Source organism: Grammomys surdaster, unplaced genomic scaffold, assembly GCF_004785775.1.
Source record: "Grammomys surdaster isolate TR1022 unplaced genomic scaffold, NIH_TR_1.0 205, whole genome shotgun sequence".
Classification (NCBI taxonomy): domain Eukaryota; kingdom Metazoa; phylum Chordata; class Mammalia; order Rodentia; family Muridae; genus Grammomys; species Grammomys surdaster.
In genome coordinates this window covers 610,677-632,940 of record NW_021604650.1, presented here as the reverse complement: position 1 = coordinate 632,940, position 22,264 = coordinate 610,677, and the positions used below count along the sequence as shown (strand labels likewise).

General features: G+C 39.4%; 1 protein-coding gene across 1 annotated transcript in view; it reads right to left on the bottom strand.

Moving 5' to 3' along the window:
• The window catches only part of Rtn3 (reticulon 3), a 48,595-nt gene extending 26,563 nt beyond the window's left edge, over positions 1-22,032 (bottom strand). The window contains exon 1 of the mRNA XM_028770955.1: positions 21,683-22,032. Coding sequence (XP_028626788.1) covers positions 21,683-21,827 — 145 coding nt within the window. The 5' untranslated portion in view covers positions 21,828-22,032. The remainder of the gene's footprint in view (positions 1-21,682) is intronic.
• Positions 22,033-22,264: the final 232 nt, after the last annotated feature.

The window sequence follows — 22,264 nt, the reverse complement described above, 5'->3', positions numbered from 1 at the left end:
AGAGAGAGAGAGAGAGAGAGAGAGAGAGAGAGAGAGAGAGAGAGAGAGTTGTTTTATTCTAGCACGTCACTAAAATTTTATGTCACAGGATCTGAGCTTCAGAACAGTAAAGCTGTAACCTAGGCAATGAGAACACCTTCATAAATGGGGGTGGGTGGGTGTAGAAGCAAGTATGGTTATAAAACTGACAGGAAAAAAACCAAAAAATGACACTATAGATGTCAGACTGTGTCTATACCCATTACTAAACATCTGAGATCAGCATGAAAAAGGTTTAAGGTAAATGAACCCCAGTACCTGGGTTAAAATTCTGAAACTTTCCCAACAGAAATGGAACTCTGAGGCAAGCAAAACTGATCTCACAAAGAGAGCATAGCCTGCCATTTTATAGACATGGAGTTTCAGATGATTCAGAAGACTCGCAGATAAGAGTGTCAGTGAAGTAAATTAATTATGTCTATCACATGCCAGACACCATTTCAGAAACTGGATTTAATGCAGTAAATTAAACAGAAAAATCCTGTTCTTTATGGAGCTAAGAGGGAAGAAAGACCAAAATACACAAAATCAATAAACAAATAAAATAATGGTACTGGTTATATTCCATGAAAAGAAAAAGAAACCACAATAGCAAGAAATGATGATCACAAAATATGTAATTACTAGAATAACAGTGAGAACACTGTGTGCTTTGGTAGAACGTGAACTTGCCAGTTTCCTATGCTCTGGTTTTTTTCTATTTCCCTTGAACTCTGAGCACTCCAATAAGTTTTGAACTGGGTATAGAACAATCTAAAGGCAAAATTATGAGGTTAGGCTAGAAGTCTTGCTGTCAGAATGCTAATGAGTTTTCTTACAAGCATCATGACTGTCTGGCAGACTGAAAATATTTTATAAAATATATGTATTTTTTTAATGCAAAGTCTTCTGTGTTCCAGGCTGGCCTCAAACTTATTATGTAGCTCAGAACGTTCCTGAACTCCTGATTCTCTTGCCTATACCTCCCCAAGGGTTTCATATCAATCAACTGAACTACAGCCCCAGCTCCTTATTAAAGCCTCTGATATGCCAGGAATGGTAGCACAAGCCTTTAATCCCAGCACTTGGGAGGCAGATCTCTGAGTTCAAAACCAGCTTGGTCTACAGAGTTCTAGGACAGCCAGTTACATAGAGAAAAACCCCGTCTTGAAAAACCTAAAGCCTGATACATGTGCACAAACACACACACCCATGCTCCCTAATAATGATTTCATAACTATCTGTGGTGGACAGTGCTTTGTGAAGTTTTGAGGGTAAACAGAACATTGCCTTGTTCATTCTTTGGTGAGCGTGAGACATAGGATGTTAGCTCTTATTACTGTCAGACTTTCCCTCATGTAGCCAAAGAAGTTAACATCTTCCCCTGTGTTTTAATTTTAATGATCTCCATTAGAATTTTGGAAAATGAAAAGAAATTCTGGCTAACTGTAATCCTAACTAACTTGGGCAGAATAGAGATGTACTAACACAATGAAGAAAATTAGGCTGGAAGTAAAAGGTTTATAGTGTGAAAACATTAAGCAGAGATAACAAGCCTTTTACAACAGCTCTAAACAAGAACTCTCCAATTAGTAGACAGCATGCATGCATTTAATAGCCATTAGTGTTTTACAAATCAGCACCTTAGAAACAGTAGAAAACTCTAGAGAACCTAAAAGTTGTTATTTACTAAAATACTATATACTACACGACTTGCTGATCAAACAGGTTTGGGCTATTGTATGAATAAGAAAAGGTCTACTAGCTTTCTTTTTTCAAACACCCAGCCCATGGTGTCTCATGCATTTGACCACAGAACCCAGGAGTCAGAGGCAGGCAGATCTCTGAGAGTTCCAGAACAGCCAGGGCTACAGTTACCCTGTCTCAAAAAAACAAAATAAACATAAATAAACATATACCTTGCAATGTTTCACATACACTTAAACCTCATGAGTAGGGTATGGTGCACATATCTGCAATCCCACACTTAGGTGGTGTAAGATCAGCAAGCAAGCACTTGGGAGCAGTAAGATTAGGAGTTTGAGGCCAGCTTGTGTTATGTGATACCTTGTCTCAAAACAAACAAACAAACAAACAAACAAACACCCACAAAACATTACCACCACCACCACCACCACCACCACCACCACCACCACCACCAAACTTTTAAAAGGGGGCTGGAAAGATGGCTCTGTGGTCAAGAGCAGTTTGTTGGCAGAGGACCTGGCACCCACATGGTACCCATCTAAAATTCCAATTTCAGGAGATTGATCCAATGTCCTTTTCCGACTTCTATGGGCATCAGGTATACATACAAGCAAACATTCACACACATTAAAATAAGAAGAGTTGGGAATGGTGGCAGGCACCTTTAATCCCAGCACTAGATAAGCAAAGGTAGGTAGATCTCTGAATTCAAGGCCAGCCTGGTCTACTGTGAATTCCAGGCAAGGTAGGGTAACAAAGTGAGACTGTCTCAAATAAAATATATTTAAACATCATTGCAAGTAGTTTCTAAATTAAATTTTTTTCAACACTAGGATCAATTCCTAGTGTTTTAAGGTTTTTCTATGTAGCCCTGGAACTCATGCAGTAGACCAGGCTGGGATTAAAGGCATAGACCACCACTGCTCAGCTATAGGAGCTTTAAAAATTTTTTTTTAAACCTCTTTTGAGACAGAGTCTTTCACTCTACATAGACCTAGCTGGCCTGAAACTCACTATGTAGACGAGGCTGGTCTTGAACAAATATTCACCTGTCTTTTTAATTCCCCCCTCCCAAAGTCCTGGCATTAAAGTGTGTACCATCTTGTATTTATGGAGCTTTATCTTTCATTCATTAACTCAGAATCTCCAAGGATAGAGCTCAAGGGTCTGTCCTCTAGTTTCTCTGACACATCTAGTTAATGTTAGAAGGCAGAATGATCAGAGCTGCATTTCAGAGGTCTAGTTCTGTAAGTCACATGTGGTGGCCACTCTCTTCACTGTCCATCACATGTCCAGGAGCACAATGAGGAGCAGGTGTGGATCTTACTTTACTCCCATAGGGCTGGGTTGGGGCTCTGGGTTCCACTCCCACAATCACACACAAAACTAAACCAAACCATGAGCTGGAGAGACAGCTCATTGGTTAAGAGCACTGGCTACTCTTCTAGAGGACTGGGGTTCAATTCAGCACCCACATGGCAGCTCATAACTGTCTGTAACTCCTGTTCCTGGGGACCCAACAATATTTAGATATACATACAGGTAAAGAACCAATTACATAAAATAAAAATAATTTAAACAAACAAATAATAAATTATAATAAAAATAAAACCAGGCCAATTTTAAGCCTATTTTTAAAAATATAGTAACACTAAATTTGTGTGGAATAAGGCAAAGCACTACTTGACTAGAAATCTGGCATGAGAATTGACTGAGAAGGGCTTTCTTTTTTTTCTTTTTCTTTCTTTCTTTTTTCTTTCTTTCTTTTTTTTTTTGTTTTTTGGTTTTTCGAGACAGGGTTTCTCTGTATAGCCCTGGCTGTCCTGGAACTCACTCTGTAGACCAGGCTGGCCTCGAACTCAGAAATCCGCCTGCCTCTGCCTCCCAAGTGCTGGGATTAAAGGCGTGCGCCACCACCGCCCGGCTATGTTTTGGTTTTTCAAGACAGGGTTTCTTTGTGTAGCCCTGGCTGTCCTGGAACTCACTCTCTAGACCAGGCTGGCCTCAAACTCAGAAATCCGCCTGCCTCTGTCTCTCCTCCCAAGTGCTGGGATTAAAGGCGTGCGCCACCACCGCCCAGCCAAGAAGGGTTTTCAAGAATTAAATATTTTATAAGATGAGAATTAAAAAGTGACACAATTAAAAAAAATTCAGGTGAATTCAACATCTACATCAAATGGATATATTTGAATTGTAAAATCTCTTATAGCTTATCCTACTTTTCAAAATATCTTCTCTACATTTTCTCACTCAAACCACCTCTTAGAAAGAGTGGAAGTTTACTATTTATGTAAATATTCCTATCATAATCACTGAAAACATGTGATCTAGATCCAAGAAGCACATTAGCTCGACTGTTAAAGAGTTCTTCCTACAAAGAATGAACAGCTTAGACTAACATTATGATTACCACTTAGTTAATTCCCCCTTTTACTTACAATAATATTGTTTTAATTAAAGGGACACTCTCAACATGGAGGACTACACACATCAGCAAAGGGGTGCCAGCCTGTAGAAGCCACTAAGCCATTCTTTCACATAAACAGTTTGTGTATCAACACAAAAGGAGCTTGGAATATTCAGGTGTAGGTTTTCCTACACTTGAATTTTCTTATGTTCACAGAACAAGGCGGCAAGACACATTACCGTGCACAACAGTATCAGCAACTTTCAGCCACAGCATCCAAATAGGAAGTTAGCCAGGAGACAACTTTGCAGCCAAGCAAGGTCCTAAACAAAAAGTCTCTTTTGTACAAAGAAAAATGTTTTGCTTTAAAAAAATTTTTTTTTAAGAAAAAGGCTGTAACTGGCAAAATGTTGTTCTCAATGCTTTCCCCCAAAGTTCAGTGTTGCAACTTCCTATTCCAGACACCCACTGCATCAGTCAGACTGAGCACGAATGCCCTGATGCAGCTCCACTTCTAGTCCTCAATGGTGGATGGAGCCTGTCTCTTTCCATCAACTTAAACACAAAAAAAAAGTTTTCTAAAGAAAATAAAAGTATTTTCCAGACTCCACTCTCTTTAAAGCCGAAACCAAATTTCAATTTGATTTTGTGTTTAATGGAAGGCTTCTTTTCCCAATAATAGCACATTATATCACTATAAAAATAGGAATAAGGTCAAAGTTCTACCGATTTGCTCTCATGGATTTAATATCAACTTCAACATTACATCCTTTAAAAAGTTTCTAAGTCCTAAATGCAGCTACCTATTTGATCATCTGTATCGCAGGTGCAGCAGTTAGATATAATCAAGGACTCTGGAGTCTTTGGTCTGTGTGACACTGAGCCAGGTACCTCACCATTCTAAAGCCAAGTTGCTCCACTGAGCTAGTGCCTTTCCTCCACCGCTGGCTGTGAGAGTTAATGATTTGCATTAAATACTAGCATGGTAAAGGTCCTTAAAAATTACCTACATACAGTATGTCTTGCCAATGTCTTTACGTGTCTTATATCAGAAGACACTATCGAAAGTCACTCAATTCTGAAACACTTTGGAAGTGCCTGAAGTTGATGAAAGAGGGAGCCCACAGGTAGAAGACTGCAAGGGCCTACTCCCAAGTACAAGTTAACTAAGGATTCATTGGTATATTAACTATAAATATATTTATTAAAAAGCTTGACTTCCTAGCTTATATAACATATCTGTTATAGAAATAAGTTAATAAATATAATTTATTTTGGAAAAACATGACTTTTACTCAATCCAAATTAATGAGTTCTCCCTCCTTTCTTTCCTTCTTTCCTTCCTTCTTTCCTTCCTTCCTTCCTTCCTGATACATGCATCTCCATGAAACCTGATAATGGTAAATAATCTACATTTCAGCATTAAAAATACAAAATAATTTTTGTTGTTGTACTGAGGACTGAACCAGGTCCTTCTGCATGACAAGGTAAAACCTCAACCACTGAGTTACAGTCTCAGCCCACAAATCATTTTTAAATCTAAAAATGTTCTACTTAATGACTGCTATGTATTGTGTGATATGGTCTGGATAGATAAAAAAGGAGCATGTTTGCCACAAGACTAAAGGGCTAAGGGATACAGAAGAGATTAGTTGGATTAGTAACAGGGATTCAAGTTTCCTGCTAGTGGCAACACTCCGAAAGGATTCTGTGAGATCTGACTGCTTCTAGTTCCAGAGTTTTAATTATTAACCAAATATAACCAAATACTTTGAAAGGCAGTCTAGAAAATTCCAATATTGGCTACCCTAAAGTACAACTAACCATCTGCCAAGTGGTTTCTTCACACAACGAACAAGCTGACTTCTAGACTAGCAGAGCTCCCCTAAACTGACTTTTAAATCCTTTTTTTTTGTTGTTGTTGTTTGCAAGGGAAATGCTACTAAAGACACTGGGCTGGAACACTGTCAGAGATACAGCACTATTAACTACCTTTACATAAGACTGTTCTGAATCTGCACAAGTCAAAATAAAATGCTCTGGTAAACAAAACGTAAGAATGATCAACATGTTCTTATGAAGACTAGAATGTACTAAACACTGACGCTACTTAAAGAGAGGTTTTGATCCTTTTACTTATCTCCATTCCACTGAGGTGCATGTGTGCTGTTTGCAAGCAGGGCTAAGATAGCTATTGCAGTATGACATTGTATTCCTAACGCTGCTTATTAGAAACTGCCTGGAGTTACATGACTCAATATCTAGAACATCAACTAGTCCCTTTCTGTGTGAAAAGGGACTCAAATGTACAAAGTATTTTTTTCAAAATCTGAAATATTTACAACTAAAGACAAAATTATTTGTTTTATTTAAAATATGGTATTTTTCTTCCAGAGTAGAATAAAGTCAATATTTATTTGTTTAAATTATCAACTAATGAGTAGGAAATAGCTTAAAATAGCTATTTTAAATATCAGAACAATATAACTACTTTTATATATGTAAAATACTTGTGAGTTCACAAAACTATCTTTGAATGTAAACATGTAAGATGCTTGGTTCATAAGATAGCAGAATTATGATTCTAATATATTATCTTAAAATCATATAATTTAAGGATATTATAGAGGAGTTAGGGATGCTAAGTTATCAGTCTGAATAAAACCATTTCATAAGGTTTTCATCCCTTTTAAATTTTTAAAAAGATTTCTATTTATTTTATGGGCATGAGTGTTTTACATGCCTAAGTGTACTTTATGCCTAAGGGGACAGAAATTGACATTGGATCCCCTCATACTGGATTTACAGATATAAGCTGTCACATGGGTACTGACATGGGAACTGAACCCTGTTCCTCTGCAAGAACAGCTAGTACTCTTAACCACTGAGCCATTACTCTTCAGACCTTAACTTTTAATTTTTGCACTGTTGGATATCTAACTCAGGGCCTCATGTATACTAGGTAAGTGTTCTAACTTGAACTACTCCCATAGCATTGTGTTTTTATTATTATAAGGTCAAAGTCTTCCTTATGAACCAGAATCCAAGCTGCAGAAAATCCCAATTAGAGCAATGAATATTTTTCATAGAACTTTTGAGATCTAGTGACTTTAATTATATATGATTCCCCCCCCCCATGCTTAGGTGATACTGAGGCTAAACCCAAAGATTTGTGCATGGAAGGCAAGTGTTCTATTATTAAGCTATAACAGACTAATCATTTTATCTTTAAAAAGTAAGTTTCCCATAGACCTGTATTTGGGTTTAATAACACAGTACAAGATGGAGTGCATCTTACTAGCACATTATAATCAACAAAGGATACATCATGCTTTCAGTTTTGGTAGGAGCTGCTATACTAACTTAAGATATCTTTCCCATTGGTTGATAATTTTTTTGTTTGTTTGTTTTGTGACTGGGTGGTTCTTCCTGTGTAATCCCTGTTGGCTTGGAATTCACAGGTGATCCTCTTGCTTCTGGTTTCAGAGTGCTAGGATTATAGGTATGAAAACCACACTTGGATATGTATTTTTTTTTTAAATCACTGCTTAATCTCTAGGATAAGGAGCCTTAATTGCTATAAGTCAACTGACTTATTCCATATTTCTAAGCATCTGAAAACAGCCTAGCTGTTGGGATAAATTTCAGACAGATTTACATTTAAACCTTGTAGCTATGCTGTTATTTTGTAGGTCACTGGAAGAATACTTTCATTCTGTTTCCAAATAAATTCCAATTAATAGGGTAAGTGTATGCTGGGATTGAAAAATCCCAAACCCTACATGCAGACTTTTAATATTTTTAAGATTTATTTTATTTTTAATTGCATGTGGAGGAGTATGTACATGTAGAGTTCAGTGCCTGTGGAGGCCTAAAGGGGACGGGCACTGATCCACAAAGCTAGAAATACAGTAAGTTATCTAATGTAATTAAACTTAGGTCCTCTAGAAAAGCAACAAGAGCTCTTAATTGCTGCACTATCATTCCCAATACACTTTCAACTGTGTGTGTGTGAGAGAGAATTCCTTCTACTATGTGGTTCTGAGGACTGAACTCAGCTTAGTAGGCTAGGTGGAAGGCACCTTAACCTGCAGAGGTATCTCGCTGGCCAAGTTTTAAACTTTTAAGTAATAGTCAACACTACATTTAAAACTTCGGTATAAATGGTTCACTCAGCTTCATTCAAGTATAATTTTCATAGAGACTTACTGGCAACTCTTAAGTAGAGAAAGGATGGGCTAGTAATTCATTTTAAGAAATGTGGGGGCAATAAAAGATTTCCACCTCATCCTCAGTTACAGCCTCTTTCTTAACATTTTTCTTTTTATTAATGCGCAAAAAAAGTTATGGACTTGCCTTGTGAGGTCGAAAATATAGATACAGGCTGAGAGGAAGAGGAAGAAACAAAGGAATCTGAAAGAAAATATACAGAATGAAAATTTGACAAGCCCACACAGGAATCTTCATCTTAACTTTCTTTTTCTGGAGGGTCAAATATTACCATTTTTACTGGGCTTACTAGCCAAGGGAAGACTCAAACTTTATTCTAGTGACTGTTTTCACTCACCTGCCAGTGACACCTCATTTCATTCCCAGGATGTACTTCTACAAGTTCACCAGGTCAATCTCTATAGACAAGCATTATCACCTTCAGGAGGTAAGAGAAAGCTCTACCATTTCACAACAGCCACAACCTCAAGAACAGATACTCCTGCTGCCCTCTGGCAAAGAGGTTTCTAAGTACTCTACATATAGGAGCATTAAGTCATTAAGATTAGCACTTAAAAATATTTAATTGGCAAAACCTGACTCTCAATACCTTAAAAATAAATCACAATTCACTGGTCAAATAGGGCTAAATGAGAAATCTTTCAGCTCTGAAAAATCACACTCCTTCAATCTGTGAACATATAAAAAAAGTAACACATACATAACATCTAAAGAGATGTTATGTAAGGACATGTGTGTAAGGACATTCAGTAAGGGCACTTGTTTTAAGTACTAGACATAATGTAAATGTCTACCAATAAATGACTAGTTAAAAAACAACATCTAAACAATTAACTTGGTGCACTGAAAAAGAATAAAGTACAAGCTTTAGGCGATGATGCCACCCTGCAGTACAGGAGCATAGGTGGGAGATCATCTAAGTTCACAAAGACCAGGACAGGCGACACAATTTTGCCCCATTTCCTCCTGCCAAAAAACCAAGTGAAGCTACATATACTGATATAACCAGCATATTAAATATAAAAGTACATTCACTGTGCTCCCACATGTTCAGTGCAACAAAAGGGACTAACAGAGGGATTAAAAGCCTGAGGTGAAACCTGTATGAAGGTCTGGAACCCCAGCACTTGGGAACTAAATGCAAGGGGAGCAGTTCAGTACAGCCTGGGATACAGGACATTCTGGCACATCTGTCTCTATCTCAGACACAGAACCATGAATGGTGGCACACACTTTCGAATCCCAGTGCTCAAGAGGCAGAGGCAAAGGCAGGCAGATCTTTGTGAGTTCAGGTTAGCCTGATCTATATAGAGTTCCAGGCCACTGGAATTACATGAGACCCCATTTAAAAAAAAAAAAAAAGAAAGAAAGAAAAAAGAAAAGAAAAGAAAAAGGAAGAGGAGTTGTTGTCTGGGATACAAGAAGATTTTACTTTTTGTACTTAAGAAAACACGATCTTTTCAGCAAAAATTAAAATATATTTAAAAAAGAAATCTTAACTGGGTGGTAGTGGCACACATCTTTAATCTCAGCACACTGGAGGCAGAGGCAGTCGATTTCTGTGAGTTTGAAGCCAGCATGGTCTACAAATCAAGTTCCAGGACAGCCAAGAATACATAGAGAAACTTTGTCTCAAAAAAAAAAAAAATAAAAGTCTTCCGAGATAGCAAAATGGCTCTCTCTCAAGTAAAGGTGCCTGACAATCAAATTTAATATCAGAGCTCACATAATATTAGATAACTGTTGTCCTCTGATCTCCATATGCACTCTGTGACATGCACGCACCCATATAAATACAGACATACATAAAAAGACACTCCCAGCAAATGTACTAAATATATAAAACATTATACATGAATTCTTTTTTCTTTCAATTATAAAAATGCTTTCACAAATATTAAAAGTTATACTTAAAAACAGAAGACTGCTTTAAATAACTAATTAATTTAGAAAAATAATTTTGTAACAAATATAGAGTGCATTAAAAGCAAGCGAGAATTTGGTGAGGATCAGAGAGTTACTCATTAATTCAAGACCAGAAGTTTGAAATTTACTTTCAAGTTGCTTTAAGATGAATCATTACAAACATTCTTAGATGTAAGACCCATTCTCTCTTTTTAAACATCTTATTGTTATTTTAAATTATGTATATCTATATATGGACATGTACACATCAATTCAGGTGCCTGCAGAGTCTAGAAGAGGGCATTAGGTTCCCTAGCAGTTGTGAGTCACCTAGTGTAGGGTGCTGGGAACCGACTCTGCAAGAACAAACGTACTCTCCTAGAGGAAAACGTTTACTATGTCTTGTTCAATGTTTCTGAATGGGTCCATTTATATATGCAATTACTGTTAACATTACACTTTTCAACTGATCAGTTTAAATCTAAACAAACAGCCAGATATGTTGGAACACACCTATAATCCCAGAACTCAGAAGGCTGAGGTAGGAGATTGTGGGTTTAAGGACAGCTTGGGCTTCTCCAAATATACACAAAACTAAAAATAAAATAAATGTGACAAATCTGGCGGTGAGGGGACATCCTTTAAGCTTTAAGTAAGCACAATGCAAAAACAATACAAAACAAAACAAAACACCAAAACTATGAACCTGGCAGTTGTCCACTTGTTCATTTCTATTATAACCCCCACCCAATGGAAAATTCCAGCCTGCCAATTTGTATGCATAGCATCTGTTCTGATAGAGAACAAAGATAACCAGCAGTTTGTAACAATATTGCAAGAGGTTTTAACTTACAAAACCACCCTACAGGTAAGTGAACTTGATAATGGCAACCTTAATCCTCTAAATACTAATGGAATAACTTTCTGTAACAGCCAGTCAAAGGTAAATACAGTAGCTAGTCTAATGCAGTTAGAGACAGTGAACTTTGTGAGTTGTTGAAATGCAGCAGAGACAGTCACTAGGGTAAATAAAGATCACTCCAGAAGAGACTTTACAGTATTAGGTAGGTGAACCAGGGCCAGTGGAGGGAGTTGGGACAAGCATTCTTCTGGAAGGAACTGAACAGATTCCAAATGCCTTTAAATATCTAAATGACATACCTTGTACATAGAGGAATCACTGAAGGGTAAGAGACTGTCACATATGGGTTTTTTGGGGTGTGTGTGTTTGGAGACAGGGTCTCACTAAGCATCTTCTGAGAGTGTTGGGATCCCAACTATGTGTACTATACTCTATTTTCACACATTTTAAAAAGAACTCAGATCTCTACTAAACTGGAAATCTCCTGCATAAAGTCAGACACAATAGTATACATCTGTAATTCTAGTACCAAATAACCCAAAACAGTCACTACTTTAGCAAGACAGAATGGAGACAACTTGGAATCTTCTGATTGGATGCTAGAAACTAGAGAAATAATAAAGATAATAGCAGAAGTGGTAATGGTACACACCTATAAGGCTGGTGCTTGGAAAGCAGAAACAGGAAGATCACTGTTAAGTTTGAGGCCAACCAGGATGACACAATGTGACCTTGTTTAGAAAGAGAAGGAGAAAAAGAAAAAGGAAGGAAAAGAAAAAAACTGAAGGACTCAATGCCATTAATAAACAAGGCCATATTATAAACATATAGCTTATAGCATTTGTTCCTTATTCATTTATATTGTCTCCTTCAAGGTTTAGAACAGGATCTCACTGTGTATTTCAGGTTAGCCTGGGACTTGGTGTAGTTTGGAAATCAGTATGTTAAGACTAGATTCAAACTGGCAATCCTCCTGACTCAGTCTCTCAAGTGCTGGGATTACAGGCATGTGTCACAACCATGGCTTATATGGTGCTGGGGACTAAACACAGACAGGGTTTTGTGCATCCTAGCCAAAGAACTTTACCAACTAAGCTACATCTCCAGACCCAATGTCCTTTTCACCAGTCTCAAAGACATGCAGGATATCATCACATATTGCTGTTATCACTCCTTTAACTTGCAGAAGATGATAGCTTCTCAGTCTTTTCTGGCTTTATGATCTTGAATGAACGTGTTTGTATATATGGTGTTGGTATATGTAAGCATGCAAATTAGAGGTATACCTGTCCATAGGCAAGGCTGTGGGGGCCAGAAGCAGACATCAGGTTATCTTCCTCTGTTTTCCACTATTTTTTCCTCCTCACTGAACCTGGAGCTTGCTACTTTGGTTAGGCTGGCCAACCAATGAACCCCAGGATCTGCTTGTCTACAAAGCTGCTTCCCCCCAGATTCTGGGGTTACAGAAATATGCATCAAACTCAGCTTTTACTTGAACGCTAGGGATCTGAACTCTAGTCCCTGTGCTCATACCCAATTGAGTCATCTCCGCAGCTAAACTAGCAGGTTGGCCTTTTTATTTATTTATCTATATAGCTAACATTGACTACTGAAGTTTCCCAGGCTTGGGTTCATTGGAGGACCATGGGGGGTGGGGGGGGGGAAGGTGCAGGAGGAGAACAGAAAAGCTGCCATGGATTAGGAGTCAAGGTGATCTTGACAGTTTTGAGGAATACCAATCAATATATTTTTAAAGAATGTCTTCCCATTTCTGACATTTTTTTCTTCTAGTTAGACTGAAATGATGGGTTTAGCGCAAGAATACCACAGAGATGAAGGGTCATCTTAGCCTTTGAAGGAATAGTACTAGTAAGACTTGCAGTGGTAATGAAAGCCTAACTTAGGCTGTTTGCTAAGTTTCTCCAGGACAGTTCTGCTCTCTATCCAAATCGTGAACATGTATGTGTGGAGGTTAGACACTTGTAGGAGTCAGTTGTTTCTACCACATGGGTTCTGGGGACCCAACTAGGACACTGGGTATGGTATTAAGTACTTTTACCTGCTAAACCAGTGGTTCTGAACCTATAGGTTGAGAACACTCTGGAGTTACAATGACTTTTTCATAAGGGTCATCCCAGACAATCTGAAAACACAGGTGTTTACATCACAATTGTAACAGTAGCAGAATTACAGTTATGAAGTAGCAATGAAAATAATTTTAGAGTCGGGGTCACCACAACTTGAAGAACTGTTTTAAAGCGTCACAGCATTAGGAAGGTTGAGAACCACTGTGTTAAGCCATCTCACCAGTCCAGGTTTTTCTTAAACACTGTATTACTTGTCAGGTGTGGTAGGCATTCCTTTAATCTCAACATTCAGGAGGCAGAGAAAGTTGGAATTCTGTAAATTTGAGGCCAGCCTAGTCTTCAAAGAGTTTTAGGAAAACAAAACCAAAATACAACTCCCTCAATATGTATGTATGTATGTATGTATGTATGTATGTATATATATATATGTGCATGTGTGTGTGTGTATTTTACTTTTACTTATTTATTTTTGAGGTTTGGTCTTTTATTATCTATTGTCATGCTAAGTGCAGGCCCCTAGGACCTAGTTGTCCCAGAGATGAGAGAGTCCACATGTAGACCATGGCACCAAGTTATTTCTGATTGGTAAATAAAGATATAAAGATGCCAATAGCTGGGTAGAAGAGACATAGGTAGGGTTAAGGTTTCCCTACCTATCATTTAATCCAGGCTTGGGTTTGGATGAGGAAAGAAGAAAGAAAGAAAGAAAGAAAGAAAGAAAGAAAGAAAGAAAGAAAGAAAGAAAAGAAAAGAAAAGGAAAGGAAGGTGCAGGAGGAGGAAGAAGTTGTTATGGGTTAGGAGTCAAGAGAACATAGCCCTAGGGCTGGCCAATTGGAGTTAAGAACAGCCCAGATGAAGTAATAGTAAGTAGTAAGTAATAATTTGGGATTATCAATAGGAAAGTAGATTCTAATGTAGACGGTAGGTATCTGCTCAAATGTTGTGCTGTTTAAGGTTTATTGTAAATATAAGGGTTGTACGTTATTTTTATCTGGAAACTAAATGTTGTAAGGCAGGGTAGAAACCCCTGGTCGGGATTAATTTCTACAACATATTGGCACCCAATGTGGCTGTGGGGGTTTGTGTGTGCCAGGTACCTAAGTCAGTTCCTTCCTTCTACTACGTGAGTCCCAGATATGGAACTCAAATCATCAGGCTTTGAGGCAAGCACTTTTACTGATCCATTTGTCAGCCCTAAACTAGCAAGTTGACCTTTTTATTTATTTATCAATAGCTAACACTGACTATTGTATTTTTTGTTTGTTTGCTTGGTTGGGTGATGGGACTATTTTTAGTACAAGCTGCTTCAAATCCTAACCACAGAGGCAGTATATATGTTTATGTGAAAGAGATCTGAGCCTTAAATTCCTTGATTCTAGCCAGTCTACCAACTTGACTATTGATAAACTTTGTGGCATAGCTTAATTTCTCTGAGCCTATGTCTCCACCTAGGGTGTGTTCCTAAGTCACAGATAAACAATACAAGTCTTTCTTCTATTGAATATAGCCCCCCAAAAGGAATAGCCTATGTTGTATCTGTCTTCCTATCTCACAAAGTCCCTTACAAAGAGCCTTAATATGCTCAGCTGTTGAATTATCATATTTGGGCATGACTTAAACCAGTAGTAGGCAATATTAATGTATCAGAATTATTAGCCAACCCAGGCACACAGCTGTAATCCCAGCTGCTTGAGGAGTGAAGGTTTGAGAACAGCCTCTGCCACAAGTGAGTTCAAGAACAGCCTGGATAACTTGGTGAGACCTTGACTAAAAGTAAGATGTACAAAGAGAGGTGGAAAGGTAGCATCCTTGCTTTGTACTGAGTTCTAGATTCAATTTCCAGTTGGGCAAACACCATCATCATCAAGTATTTCTACCTTAAATGTGAACCAAACCAATGCCCACTGTTGAAACACTTTACCATAACAGAACAAAAAGGTAATGTATTAATTTTGCTTAAGAAGTTTTCCAGAATACCCTTCCATATATCCTGAAGGCAAGCTGCTAATGATGAATGCCAAGAGCCCACATGTATCCCTCCTGATTATGTTATGAAGATGTTTTTACAGGAAGTAGTAAGTCAGTTGATTTCAGAAGAGGTAAGAATATTCTTTGAAATTAAAAATGTAAACAAAAACAAAAACCAACAACAAAAAAACCTACCATTAAGAGTCCCACATGCTAATGATTAACCTTCCTTGAGTGAAAATTTTACATAGCAATTAAAGAAATTCTCTCTGAGCTAGGTGTAGTAGCACTTGTCTTTAATCCCAGCACTTGGGAGGTTGAGGCAGGTGGATTATCTATGAATTTGAGGCCAGCCTAGTATACATAGAGAGTTCAGAATAGTCAGGAGTACATAGTGAGACAATAACAGCAGCAGCAGCAGCAGCAGAGGTTCTCCTTGGACCTGCAATAGGAGAGCCATAAGGCTTCCATAAGTCACAGATACACAGTAAAAAGACTTCCATAATGCAATCAGAAGCAATAGTGTTATAACTTAAGCAGAGTTAGCATGTTCATGTCTTACAAAACATCTACAATAAGCCATAACTGAAGCAAGTAAAGAATTATATTCAATAATTGTTACAGAATAAAAGTAAGGCAATATCCTTTGTTTTCTTCAAACAAGGCCTCAATATATAGCCCTGGCTGGCCTTGTACTCACAAAAGATCACCAACCTTTGCATCCAAGTACTAGGATTAAAGATATGTGTCTCCTCCACTAGCCAGAAAGGTTTTTTCAAAAAAAAAAAAAACAAAAAAAAAACTTTTTATTTACAGTACTGGGGATTGAACCGACAGCTTGGCACATGCCAGGCAAACACTCTATCCTTTATGTTTTTTAAAGGTCTGTAAAGTTTAGAAGGCTAAATGAATTCATCATTAACCTTAAAACTGAAGACAAAACACACTTGGTACACACGATTACTGCACACATAGTCACCAACTTAAAATTTATTTGGAGACAATGTAATTCTGCCAAGAACTAGGAAATGCTCAATTCTAGGACTATCACGGAAGTGTCTTTCAAGAGAAACAATGCTTGGCTCAAACAAAACTGATAAACTTAATTTCCTCTTTCCTTTAATGACACGTCACTAATCCATTCATTACTAAACTTCACTTTATAAGGGCTGGCAACAATCACCTGAGTAGAACAGGTAACTGGCATATTGTGAGGAACAATTTCCTCACAGATGAATTTAATAAAACAATGTTATTCCTACTACTATATTCAGACCATCTCTAAAATGCTAAAAGGCAAAAAGGGTTCATCACAAAAGCAGTGCAAAGAATAAATGAACAGCAACAAAATAAAAATACTAGGATTCTTACCCTATACTATGTAAATAATCACCTGCTGACGTCAAGTTAGGGTTAAGGTGCATCCATAAATAAAACCAAGTCGCTGAGAGTGGTGGCTCATGCCTTTAATTCCAGCACTTGGGCAGCAGAGGCAGGTGAATCTGAGTTCTAGGGCCAGGCTAGTGTAAGGAGCAAGTTCTAGGACAGCCAGGGCTACATAGAAAAATTTGTCTTGAAAAACAAAAACAAAACAAATCAAATCAGTAGGTGTTTCTAGACTATTCTGATATGACAGTTCTTGCTATCTCTTAAACACATCTGTTGTGGCAAGCATTTTACATGTATCATAACTATACTTACTATGGCCAGAAGGGTACAAAAAATACTTAAAAAAAACATACTAATGTTATGTCAAGCCACCTAGGAAACAAGTTGCCCACCCCCCTTGCTTTTTTTGTTTGAGATAAGAGTTTCGTAGACTGGAACTTGATATGTAGATCAGGTTAACCTTGAACTCACAGAAAATTGCCTGTCTCTATCTTCCAAGTGCTGGGATTAACAATAAGCACCACCAAGCCTAGAGTTATTGAAACTTTTCTTTTTAAATGGATAGATGTCTGGAGAGATGGCTCAGCAGTTAAGAGAATACAGCTTTTGCACAGGACTGAAATCAGGTCATTGTTGGTGCTCATATATTTGTTGGTAAATGTATGATGCGACCATGGATAATCAGGAATGAATGATATTGACATTAATATAAATAGGTGGGAGGGCAGTAGTGGTGCACGCCTTTAATCCCAGCACTTGGGAGGGAGACGCAGGCAGATTTCTGAGTTCAAGAGTTCGAGGCTAGCCTGGTCTACAGAGTGAGTTCCAGGACAGCCAGGGCTACACAGAGAAACCCTGTCTCGAAAAATCAAACCAATAAATAAATAAATAAATAAATAAATAAACAAATAAAACCATATTTAAAATTCAAACATATTGCTAGAGCAATAGGCCACCAATTAAGAGCACTGGATGTTTTCACAGAGAACTAAGTTCTAGTCCTGGCATCTATATGGTGATTCATAATTGTCTGTGAGTCCCGTCCCTGACCATCGGCAACCTGATGTATGTATGTATATATATACACAGACACTTTTTTTTCCAAGCAAAACAACCATAAACATAAAATAGATTCAAACAAAATAGGTATAGGTATTGGGCAATTCTCACTCCATAAAGAACATTACATATTTCTTTCTGTCCTTTTTTTAACCTCAACCTCACATGTCTGCCTCTGAAATCACTATTTCTAAACTTACTGGACAAGTCAGTCAAAACTGAACATAGTAAAGAGCACAAAGCAAGACTGACAGCAATATTTGCATGTTTTTTCTACAACCATACCTCACATGATCTGCTGGTTAGCATTTCCATGTAATTAGGACCTGATAACCACAGCAGAATTTTTAGGAATCATTTAAAATTCATTAAATTTTAGAATAATAAACTAAATCTTATTTTCATCTTGCCAAACCTTGAAGTATCTCCTTTGAGAGAGGGAAGCATGAAAGAAGGGGCTACAATAAAATGGTGACTTTAATGCAGTCCCTTTGTTTCTGAGATGGGGTTTCTCAGTACAGTGAAAGCTGGTGAGCCTCCTGCCTCAGTATCAGAAATGCAGAGGTGACAACAGACATTCAGGTTCACTGGAACACCTTTATGAAGACACTTTGATTTCTGTTGTTGCTTTCTGGAGACAGTGTCTCGTTATGAAGCCTTGACTGGTCTGAAACTTCCTATATAGACCAGGCTGGTCTCTTAACTTAGAGATCCATCTGCCTCTGCATTCTGAGTGCTGAGGTTGAAGATATATGCCACTACACCGAGCCCTTTTAAAAATGATTTGTTTGTTTGTTTGAGACAAAGTTTCTCTGTGTAGCCCTGGCTGTCCTGGAACTCACTCTGTAGACCAGGCTGGCCTCAAACTCAGAAATCTGCCTGCCTCTGCCTTCCAAGTGCTGGGATTAAAGGTGTCCACCAACATTGCCCAGCTTTTAAAATATTTTTTTAGGTTAGAATATAAATGTATTTCACCAAGACATGGTCATAGGATTTATTTTTTTTTAACATAAGTGAGTGGCAGAGGGTTGTGCTTATTATGGAGGTCAGAACAACTGTGGGAGTAAATTTTCTCCTTTTATCATGTTGGTCCAAGGGTTCTAACTCAGGTTGTTAGGCTTAACTGCAAATGTTCTATCCATTAGGCCATCTTGCTAGCCCCATAAGACAGACTTTTATATTCAAGTAGTCACTTGACCAACAAGAATCCACTGGGGGTACTGAACTATTACTACTTGCTGATATCTGTTAATTGACAATGGGCAGTAGTTTATGATAGGACATTCATTTAGTGCTTATTTCAGGTATTCCTTTCCAGCTTGTAAACCTGATGACTCATTCAACAGAAATGTATTGAGTACTTCTGTAGTTACAGATAGACAATGTTTTAAGTGCCAATAGTGGGCTAGAGATGTGTCTCAGAGGTTTACCTAGCAGCAACATGGCCCTAGGTTCCAGCTATATTACTACAAGACAAGGAAAACAAAAACAAAACCCTCACTAAGAGTCAATAGTGACAAAATGTCTACAGTTGATGTCACAGAAGCAATTCTACAAAAACATTAAGAAAAATGGGTCATACTAGGCGATTCATACTGTTAGGAAAGCACAAGGCAAATATATCTATTCAATACTACTTGAAGATATCAATTTCTCTGTTGGCCAAACACCTCATTTTAGCATCTTTACCACTACCATAAAGGGGTATTTTGAAAGGTGGCGGTGGTGGTGGCACATGCCTTTAATCCCAGCACTCAGAAGGCACAGACAGGTGGATCAGAGTTCCAGGCCAGCCAGGTCTACAGAGCCAGTTTCAGAACAGCCAGGGCTATACAGGGCTACCTCTTTTTGCTTGGTTTGATCTAAAAAAATTCAAAACAAAGAAAAGAAACAAGACAAAGAGGTATGCTAAAAACAAACAAACAAACAAACAAAAAACAACAAAACCCAAGCAAGGGAGCTTGGCATAGTGGCTCACACCTATTACGCCAGGATTTGAGATGATGAGATAGAAAAAATTCAAAGCCTGCTGGGATATGTAATGAGTTCCAGAAGGAGACTGTATTAAAAAAACAAAAACAAAATAAAACAAAAAAAACACAGGGAAATAGCAAATATAAAACTGTGACAATGTGGCATGTGACATGAGCAAATGATATCAGAAACACAAGCTAAACAAAAATACTGCACGTTAATATATCAGTACTGCAAATATAAAATTCACTGGGTGGCAGTATATACTTGCATTCCCTCTGGTGCACCAAGGGAGCCAATCCCTCTATGACAGTGCATTAAAAGAATAAAAATGTTGATTCTTGATAGGTGTGGTGGCACATACCTGTAGACTTCCCTTGAAGGCTGAGGCAGAATTATCTTGCATTCATGGCTAGCCTGGGCTATTTTGTATCACATTTTTTTTCACCACTTGATTACAATCATAGCTAAAATTTTAATTCCCTAGGTGCTGGTTAGACTGATTCCTCAGTACTTAACATTCTATCTTCAGCACAAAAGGCCAACTTCTGAAACCTAGAATTTTATCAGAAAATTTGAAATTAGGACTAGGCCAACCAAACAGTAAGCAGTGATTAAAGCCAAAGGACCAAGTCGCTAAGTTATAGAAAAGCCACCGTTCATCTGGAAGTTAGCCCAGAATACAAAAATTTGGAAGAGAAATGCTGGTGGTTTAAACAGAACCAAGGTTCTAAATATGCTGCCTCATTCCTTTTATCTGCAGAAAGCTTCCTTTCATACCGTTTATCCAAATGGCCATTACCACACTGGAGAATTCTGCAGGGCACCAAAGCTCTCAGACAGGTGGAAGGTTCAGTATTAGGAAACATAAGAGAAAATATTTGATGCTAAAATCAGGAATATTATGTGCACAATTCAAGAGTGCGCTGGAGTCAACAAAGCATTTTCTAACCCTCTTAAGATCCTTCCTTTGACAAACCAAATTCTTTGCCACAGAAGACTCAGTCCCTTTAAGAACCACCACCTGCCAGTGGCGCATATTTTTCCTCAAGAAGGGATCTGCACTGCAGATCTCTCTGATCAGAGGGGAGCTTGCCAGTCAGCTCCCACCAGTAGGCAGACATGTATACAAAAGAAACTGAAGGAGGCCGGCAGCGTCCCTCCTAGTCTTTTCACACACAAGGGAGAAGGGGGTTCAACCAGCCCAGGCTTTGTCTGGATTTTCCTTTTCCTGGAGCAAATGTTCCCTTTTGTTATACTGCTATTGAGAATAGGCCATCGAAAACAAGAAATCAAAACATGGTGATGGCTTGGCTTGACTGTATTTATTATCTTCTAGAATATAGCAACTGATTGCGAGTCCCCACCCCCACGATGCACCACCGGTGAAGAGCCGGCTGGGTTGCAGATGCAGCCAAGGATCCATCTTGGACTATCAGCAGCTCCCTCCCAAATCTTCCCGTGCTATTCTCATCACGTCTCATCTACCTCAGAATTTAAGGGGAAAAAAATATCTGGCATTCAGTTTAGTCAAAAACAGTAAATAGAACTTCCTGATCCTTCTGGCGAACAAAAAACAATTTTTTTTTTGGGAAGGTTAGCACCCATTTAAGATTGTGTCAACCCGTCTGCAAACCTGCAACGCCACCTCTTTCACCACCACCCCTCTCAAAGTCCTAACGACTTCATTTCTCCTATGACCCACCTGTCACAATCCTCTGTAGCTCACTAATCCTCTAAGTCACCCCCACTCCCGACCCACCCTCGGGCTCTCGGGCCTCCAGAACTCGATCCATTCAGTGCACCTAGCCTTTTCCATTTTCAGCCCACTGCTGTGCCCTCCCTTACAGGGGGTCAACGCCCACTCTAGTTCGCCACCCCACCCCCAACCTGTTTTCTTCACACCCCGTTATTTCCTCACCGCGGCTCGGTCCTTCGCTCCCCTCCCCCTTTGCCTGTTCCTCAAATGCCCGCCAAGGAGCTGAAGCTGCCCGCGGCCGGGGTAGGTCGCTCGCCCCTTCCCGGAGACCCAGTCGCTCGCGCTCCCCAGGGACCGAGCTCCCCGCGCGCCTCACCCGCACACGAGGAGCCGCAGCTCTTCGCCCCCAGGGCGGGGCAGGCTCCAGGGCTCCCGCCGCCGCCGCCGAGCGCTGACGGCTCGGCCCCGGAGGACGACGAGGAGACTGACGGGGACTGAGTGGCCGCCGACGATTCCGCCATGGCTGCACGAGCAAGGGCGGGAGAAGGGTGAAGAGAGACGTGGGACGGGAGAGTGGGAGGGGACACAGAATAATCCAGCAGCTGGCTCTCCGAGGTACCCGCCGTAGCCTGTTCGGAAGACTGACTCCGACAGACTGACTGACTCAGCCGTGCTCCGCAGGGAGAGAAGGTGTACGAGCGCGCATGCGCACAAAGAGCCTGAGGACGCGCGGGCGGCGGCCTCGGAGACGCGCAGCGACGCAATGCGCAGGCGCAAGAACTGTCCCTCTGCGCTCCCGCAGGAAAGGACGCAGTGTGACTGGGCCCGCGGGTGGGGCAGGCCTCTGGGGGTGGGGAGTGGGGGGGAAGTCTGACGTAAGGGGCGTGGCCAAGCACTAGAACCCGCCCGCCACTGCAGCCCCTGCTACAGATTAATCGTGCCCAGTCTCCCCACTTCC